The sequence below is a fragment of the Camelina sativa genome, chromosome 4 (assembly GCF_000633955.1).
Source record: "Camelina sativa cultivar DH55 chromosome 4, Cs, whole genome shotgun sequence".
Taxonomy (NCBI): domain Eukaryota; kingdom Viridiplantae; phylum Streptophyta; class Magnoliopsida; order Brassicales; family Brassicaceae; genus Camelina; species Camelina sativa.
The window spans coordinates 25,353,616-25,362,146 of record NC_025688.1 but is presented as its reverse complement, the minus strand read 5'-3'; the positions used below and the strand labels follow the sequence as shown (position 1 = coordinate 25,362,146).

The window sequence follows — 8,531 nt, the reverse complement described above, 5'->3', positions numbered from 1 at the left end:
TTTTTGACGAGCAGCCATGGGTAAAGAGAAGTTTCACATCAACATTGTGGTCATTGGCCACGTCGATTCTGGTAAATCCACCACTACTGGTCACTTGATCTACAAGTTGGGTGGTATTGACAAGCGTGTCATTGAGAGGTTCGAGAAGGAGGCTGCTGAGATGAACAAGCGTTCCTTCAAGTACGCATGGGTCTTGGACAAACTTAAGGCCGAGAGAGAGCGTGGTATCACCATTGACATTGCCCTTTGGAAGTTCGAGACAACCAAGTACTACTGCACAGTCATTGATGCTCCTGGTCACCGTGATTTCATCAAGAACATGATTACCGGTACCTCCCAGGCTGATTGTGCTGTCCTTATCATTGACTCCACCACTGGTGGTTTTGAGGCTGGTATCTCCAAGGATGGTCAGACCCGTGAGCACGCTCTCCTTGCTTTCACCCTTGGTGTCAAACAGATGATCTGCTGTTGTAACAAGGTAATCAAAATCTTCTTTTATATCTCTAGTGTGATAACTGCTTGTTTCTCTGGTTGTGTTCTGTCTCACTAACTTAGTTTCTTCATGCTGTTTGTAGATGGATGCCACTACCCCCAAGTACTCTAAGGCTAGGTACGATGAAATCATCAAGGAGGTGTCTTCCTACCTGAAGAAGGTTGGGTACAACCCTGACAAAATCCCGTTTGTGCCCATCTCTGGATTCGAGGGTGACAACATGATTGAGAGGTCCACCAACCTTGACTGGTACAAGGGACCAACTCTCCTTGAGGCTCTTGACCAGATCAACGAGCCCAAGAGGCCATCTGACAAGCCCCTTCGTCTCCCACTTCAGGACGTCTACAAGATTGGTGGTATTGGAACGGTGCCAGTTGGACGTGTTGAGACTGGTTTGATCAAGCCCGGTATGGTTGTGACCTTTGCCCCCACAGGGTTGACCACTGAGGTCAAGTCTGTTGAGATGCACCACGAGTCTCTTCTTGAGGCGCTTCCCGGTGACAATGTTGGGTTCAATGTTAAGAATGTTGCTGTGAAGGATCTTAAGAGAGGGTATGTCGCCTCCAACTCCAAGGATGACCCTGCCAAGGGAGCTGCCAACTTCACCTCCCAGGTTATCATCATGAACCACCCTGGTCAGATTGGAAACGGTTACGCCCCAGTCCTCGATTGCCACACCTCTCACATTGCAGTCAAGTTCTCTGAGATCTTGACCAAGATTGACAGGCGTTCTGGTAAGGAGATTGAGAAGGAGCCCAAGTTTTTGAAGAATGGTGATGCCGGTATGGTGAAGATGACTCCTACCAAGCCCATGGTTGTTGAGACTTTCTCTGAGTACCCACCATTGGGACGTTTTGCTGTGAGGGACATGAGGCAGACTGTTGCAGTCGGTGTCATCAAGAGTGTCGACAAGAAGGACCCAACTGGAGCCAAGGTTACCAAGGCTGCAGTCAAGAAGGGTGCGAAGTGAACTCCCATTATCAAAACTCTATCCGCAGATGAATCAAAGAATGTTGTTAGTTTCTTGTTTACTTTAGTTTGGTATTTGGTCGCTTGTTTGTGTTACAGCTTCGTTACTTCTCCGTCAGAGCGTTGTTCCCGGAACTGGGTTCTTGATCGGAGGTGGCGGAGCTACTTAGCGCATCCGAGCTTTTTGTTTTTTTCCTTTAAATTGTGACATTCTTGCGGATCTTATTCTCTTATCTTTGTCGGATTTCTCCATCTCCATGTTTATCATCTTTTAATCTCATTCTGCCGGTCCTTTAATTGCAACTATGCATATGAAATTTAGCATTGCAGTATATAATTTCACAATGTTTTTACCACTCCAAAAGATATATGAATGTAAATGATCTAATAACCAGCTATTCAAAACATCCCGTTTAACTTATGTATCCGGATCTCAAACTAATTGAGATGTACCGACGAGATATGACTGGCCTTCTTCATGTGGTACTTACCTCTTTCATCTATGGTTTGTTTATTTTCTTAACGGCTATGCTTGAAATCTGATCCGACCTGCAAACAAGACTATCATATCAAATAATAATCATAAAGTACTCGAACATTCTGCTACTATACGATGTAAAACGCCACTGACAAAATAAATTAATATGTGTATTACACCAACCAATTTTGCTTTATTTTGTGAACGATATAGTGGATTGTTCATTAAAATTGTAAATGACCACTTTACTATGGAAGATCGTCCAGCATAATTCAAAGATTAACAAAGGAAAGTAAAGATAAGGGCTCTATGAGTATTTAGCCTATAATTTCTATTTGGTCTAAAACGGACCTCTTAAAGTATTTATGCTGGATTGATACAAGCATACATGGTTGCATGCTTCCCAAATTAAACAAATTCACCTTGAAATTGGATCTGTCAACATTAAAAGTTAAAACACTTATCTTTGTAATTGTTTGAACTAATCGTGTCTGGGTTACAAATTCTAAAAACTATAAGGATCGGATAACAAAATTCTAAAAACACAAAAAAAACTATGTTTGATCATTTACATATATGTGTGGAGAAAATCAACGCACATGGCTTCATCTCGATGGATGAATGTGCGTGCTGTTACCGTTTTATTCTGAACTTTTTTGTACGTATTGTATCTTTTTTATGCGTATATCTTGTATTGTATCTCTTGTCTACGTATACTATGTGTTAAGACCGTTGGACGTATATCTTTTTACGACAAATTAAACACCGTCCCTTGATAACTGTCCTGACATGTTTTGTAATTTGTATATTCACGTAAATTGGTATGAAAAAAATATTATTTTTATTGATGCTTTGATGAATTTTGCTACAATTAATTTTTCTTTGTAATTAGACCTATCAGACTTGCGTTGCAAATTTGTTGTAGATACATTTTAATTGATGAATAAATTATAGATGCCTATATCTTCTATTAATACATTTTAATACGATACATTTCATTATAAGCCTGACCAATGTTTTTTTTTTGTTTTTCCGAAACACAAGTGTATTGTTTATGTTTTATACACGCAACACCTGTAGATAGAAATAGTCTAAATATTCTCCCAATTATAATATATCTCAATGATACTACTAAACAAATCCAATAAGACATGTAATTAATTAAGTGATCAAATGAGTTTTTGTATGTAGTGCTACTAATGCATATTATCAAATCTGATCTTGTTCGGATATAGAATTTCAAATAGAAAATATATGTGTTGTCGGCGGTTAAGACATAAAAAATGGCTTATAATTTAGCAAATCAAAGATTAAGATAAAAAAAATCGCTCAAATATGAACAAGAATTGTTCAATTTGACCATGTTCCACTTCTAATCAATCCGAACTCAAATATGATTTTACTTTTCTTTAAAAAAAAAAACACAAATATAATGGTTATTATATTATAGATTTGTATAGGGTGTAAAACATTGATAAACCTCTTTAAATTCACATATTAACTCTTATTCCATTCTCGTCTAAGATATTATACATTTTATATAATTTAATAATTAAAAATTTGAATTCTTTCCAAGACCTGATAAAATTAAAGTAGTATTATTTTTTATTTGCATTAAAAACAATATTTTCTTCACAGCTAGTTTTATAAAAAAAAATTCAAAATTGCTGTGCTATAAAAATAAAATAAAAGACTCTGGAAAAAAAGACAATGATTCTGTCGCTATCTTGAACAATACAAACCTAACGGCACGTTTGTAGGCGGTGGGAAAATACAATATACTCCAGTTGTTCATTTTATTATGTCTCTCCAATCACTCATTATTACTCTTTCTTCTATCCTCTTTTGTATTTTTTTTTTTGGCCTTGTTGATTTTTTTTTTTAATTGATGAATTTCCAGCTCAATGAACAAAAACGTTGAAAACGAAATTTACATAAATTAAAATAATAAACTTTCTTTCTCGTGGCCTTGTTGATGATTAGTATTTTTGTCTTCAGATTGGTTTGATCAAACAACTTTTGTGGATTTGTCAACAGATTTGTTGATCAACTTGCCTCTTCTTCTCGTCTGTTTTTTGGATTTAAACCCTAAAAATCACAATAAATTCTAAGACTTTATTAATTTTCTCGATAATTCGTTTTTTGGGTCAATTTGGTTAAGTGTAAACGCGTAGTTATTGATTTGGTGATGTGAATGTTTCTCTCTTCTCTGTTTTGAGAAACATCTCTCTCTCACTTTTTTATTTCTCCAGCTTAATCTTCTCCGGAATAGACTCTGTTTCCTTTCTGAATAACTCGACTTCGTGAGATACCCTTTTCTCCCATATTTCTTGGTGATTTCTCTCTGTTCTTTCTTTTGGCTATGATAAACCTAAAGCCCTTCTTAGGGCTAAAGTTAGGTTTTTTAATATTTGTTCTCTGTTCTTCACACATCTCCTCTGTTTCTACTGATACTTTCTTCATCAACTGTGGATCTCCGACGAATGTAACAACAACAGTCAACAATCGAACCTTTGTATCCGACAACAGTCTTGGTCAAGGAATCTTCGATTCTAGTCGAGGAACATCTGTAGTCGGAACCACCGATTCGAATTCAAGGGATGAACCGACGACGACGACTCTGTTTCAGACCGCCAGAGTATTCTCCGATGATGAAACATCAACCTACCGATTCCCGATCGAACAACACGGTTGGTTCTTGATTCGTCTCTACTTCTTACCCTTTGTCACCTCTTCTCAAGATCTAACCACAGCTAGATTCTCTGTTTCGTCTCAAAACTTCAATCTGATCAGAGATTACAAACCCTCGACGACTTCTCTTGTTAAAGAATACAGTTTAAACATTTCTTCAGATCATCTTGTCATTGAGTTTCGTCCTCAGATAGGTTCTGTAGCTTTCATCAATGCTTTAGAAGTTTTCAGACTTCCAGAGGTTTTGCTTCCTGAAGAAGCAAGACTTATAGGTTCACAGAGCAAGNTGTGCTATAAAAATAAAATAAAAGACTCTGGAAAAAAAGACAATGATTCTGTCGCTATCTTGAACAATACAAACCTAACGGCACGTTTGTAGGCGGTGGGAAAATACAATATACTCCAGTTGTTCATTTTATTATGTCTCTCCAATCACTCATTATTACTCTTTCTTCTATCCTCTTTTGTATTTTTTTTTTTGGCCTTGTTGATTTTTTTTTTTAATTGATGAATTTCCAGCTCAATGAACAAAAACGTTGAAAACGAAATTTACATAAATTAAAATAATAAACTTTCTTTCTCGTGGCCTTGTTGATGATTAGTATTTTTGTCTTCAGATTGGTTTGATCAAACAACTTTTGTGGATTTGTCAACAGATTTGTTGATCAACTTGCCTCTTCTTCTCGTCTGTTTTTTGGATTTAAACCCTAAAAATCACAATAAATTCTAAGACTTTATTAATTTTCTCGATAATTCGTTTTTTGGGTCAATTTGGTTAAGTGTAAACGCGTAGTTATTGATTTGGTGATGTGAATGTTTCTCTCTTCTCTGTTTTGAGAAACATCTCTCTCTCACTTTTTTATTTCTCCAGCTTAATCTTCTCCGGAATAGACTCTGTTTCCTTTCTGAATAACTCGACTTCGTGAGATACCCTTTTCTCCCATATTTCTTGGTGATTTCTCTCTGTTCTTTCTTTTGGCTATGATAAACCTAAAGCCCTTCTTAGGGCTAAAGTTAGGTTTTTTAATATTTGTTCTCTGTTCTTCACACATCTCCTCTGTTTCTACTGATACTTTCTTCATCAACTGTGGATCTCCGACGAATGTAACAACAACAGTCAACAATCGAACCTTTGTATCCGACAACAGTCTTGGTCAAGGAATCTTCGATTCTAGTCGAGGAACATCTGTAGTCGGAACCACCGATTCGAATTCAAGGGATGAACCGACGACGACGACTCTGTTTCAGACCGCCAGAGTATTCTCCGATGATGAAACATCAACCTACCGATTCCCGATCGAACAACACGGTTGGTTCTTGATTCGTCTCTACTTCTTACCCTTTGTCACCTCTTCTCAAGATCTAACCACAGCTAGATTCTCTGTTTCGTCTCAAAACTTCAATCTGATCAGAGATTACAAACCCTCGACGACTTCTCTTGTTAAAGAATACAGTTTAAACATTTCTTCAGATCATCTTGTCATTGAGTTTCGTCCTCAGATAGGTTCTGTAGCTTTCATCAATGCTTTAGAAGTTTTCAGACTTCCAGAGGTTTTGCTTCCTGAAGAAGCAAGACTTATAGGTTCACAGAGCAAGAAGAATCTCAAGCTCGGGAGTCATGCGATGGAGACTGTTTCACGTGTAAACATGGGGAATCTGACTGTGACTCGTGATCAAGATAAGCTTTGGAGGCAATGGGATTCGGATTCTGCGTATAAAGCTCACTACGGTACCCCTGTGATGAACCTGAAAGCAGTTAACTTCAGTGCTGCTGGTGGGATAACAGATGACATTGCACCAGTTTACGTCTATGGAACCGCCACGAGGTTGAACTCTGATCTCGATCCGAATACTAACGCCAATCTTACTTGGACGTTCAACATCGAGCCTGGTTTCGATTACTTTGTCCGGTTTCACTTTTGTAACATAATAGTGGATCCTTTTGGATTCGAGCGTCAGATACGCTTTGACATTTTCGTGAATTCAGACAAAGCTGGCTCCGTTGATATGACAGAGGTTGCAAATGGCACTTTTGGAGCTCCTTATTTCGTTGATGCAGTGATGCGGAAAGCGAGAAGTCGAGAAGGAGTCATGAATCTATCTATTGGTGGAGTTATGGATGTTTCTTTGTACCCTGTTTCTTTTATTAACGGGTTTGAGATTATGAAGCTAAGCAATGATAAGCGGAGTCTTGATGCTTTTGATGCTGTTTCCCCTGATGGTTCTTTGCGTAACAAGAGTTCGAATCCGAGTATGGCACTGATAGCTGGATTAGCTGCAGCTCTCTGTGTTGCTTTACTGTTTGGTGTGGTTATATCTTGGTGGTGCATCAGGAAAAGAAGAAGAAANTTGATTCGTCTCTACTTCTTACCCTTTGTCACCTCTTCTCAAGATCTAACCACAGCTAGATTCTCTGTTTCGTCTCAAAACTTCAATCTGATCAGAGATTACAAACCCTCGACGACTTCTCTTGTTAAAGAATACAGTTTAAACATTTCTTCAGATCATCTTGTCATTGAGTTTCGTCCTCAGATAGGTTCTGTAGCTTTCATCAATGCTTTAGAAGTTTTCAGACTTCCAGAGGTTTTGCTTCCTGAAGAAGCAAGACTTATAGGTTCACAGAGCAAGAAGAATCTCAAGCTCGGGAGTCATGCGATGGAGACTGTTTCACGTGTAAACATGGGGAATCTGACTGTGACTCGTGATCAAGATAAGCTTTGGAGGCAATGGGATTCGGATTCTGCGTATAAAGCTCACTACGGTACCCCTGTGATGAACCTGAAAGCAGTTAACTTCAGTGCTGCTGGTGGGATAACAGATGACATTGCACCAGTTTACGTCTATGGAACCGCCACGAGGTTGAACTCTGATCTCGATCCGAATACTAACGCCAATCTTACTTGGACGTTCAACATCGAGCCTGGTTTCGATTACTTTGTCCGGTTTCACTTTTGTAACATAATAGTGGATCCTTTTGGATTCGAGCGTCAGATACGCTTTGACATTTTCGTGAATTCAGACAAAGCTGGCTCCGTTGATATGACAGAGGTTGCAAATGGCACTTTTGGAGCTCCTTATTTCGTTGATGCAGTGATGCGGAAAGCGAGAAGTCGAGAAGGAGTCATGAATCTATCTATTGGTGGAGTTATGGATGTTTCTTTGTACCCTGTTTCTTTTATTAACGGGTTTGAGATTATGAAGCTAAGCAATGATAAGCGGAGTCTTGATGCTTTTGATGCTGTTTCCCCTGATGGTTCTTTGCGTAACAAGAGTTCGAATCCGAGTATGGCACTGATAGCTGGATTAGCTGCAGCTCTCTGTGTTGCTTTACTGTTTGGTGTGGTTATATCTTGGTGGTGCATCAGGAAAAGAAGAAGAAAAAATAGAGAAATGCAGACTGTTCATTCTAGAGGAGATGAGCAGGTTAAGAAGAATGAAACAGGTGAGAGCTTGATCTTTTCGAGTTCAAAGATCGGTTATAGATACCCTTTGGCTCTAATCAAGGAAGCAACTGATGATTTCAATGAAAGCTTAGTGGTTGGGGTTGGTGGGTTTGGTAAAGTTTATAAAGGAGCCTTGAAGGACAAGACTGAGATAGCTGTGAAACGTGCAGCTCCTCAGTCTAGACAAGGTTTAGCTGAATTTAAGACAGAGGTTGAGATGCTTACTCAGTTCAGACATAGGCATTTGGTTTCTTTAATCGGGTATTGCGATGAGAGTAGTGAAATGATCATTGTCTATGAGTATATGGAGAAGGGAACGCTTAAAGATCATCTGTATGACTCAAATGATAAGCCGAGGTTGAGTTGGAGACAGAGGCTTGAGATATGTGTTGGTGCAGCTAGAGGACTTCATTATCTCCATACAGGTTCGACAAGAGCAATCATACACCGTGATGTG

At 38.6% G+C, this 8,531-nt stretch overlaps 2 protein-coding genes across 2 annotated transcripts in view; both read left to right on the top strand.

The window, feature by feature from the left end:
• The window catches only part of LOC104782387 (elongation factor 1-alpha 1), a 4,479-nt gene extending 2,720 nt beyond the window's left edge, over positions 1-1,759 (top strand). Inside the window, exons 3-4 of the mRNA XM_019244974.1 lie at positions 1-478; positions 576-1,759. Of these exons, the coding sequence (XP_019100519.1) occupies positions 17-478; positions 576-1,463 (1,350 nt within the window). The 5' untranslated portion in view covers positions 1-16 and the 3' untranslated portion in view covers positions 1,464-1,759. The remainder of the gene's footprint in view (positions 479-575) is intronic.
• The window catches only part of LOC104784278 (probable receptor-like protein kinase At2g39360), a 4,934-nt gene continuing 1,493 nt past the window's right edge, over positions 5,091-8,531 (top strand). The window contains exons 1-2 of the mRNA XM_019244229.1: positions 5,091-6,948; positions 7,981-8,528. Coding sequence (XP_019099774.1) covers positions 5,613-6,948; positions 7,981-8,528 — 1,884 coding nt within the window. The 5' untranslated portion in view covers positions 5,091-5,612. The remainder of the gene's footprint in view (positions 6,949-7,980; positions 8,529-8,531) is intronic.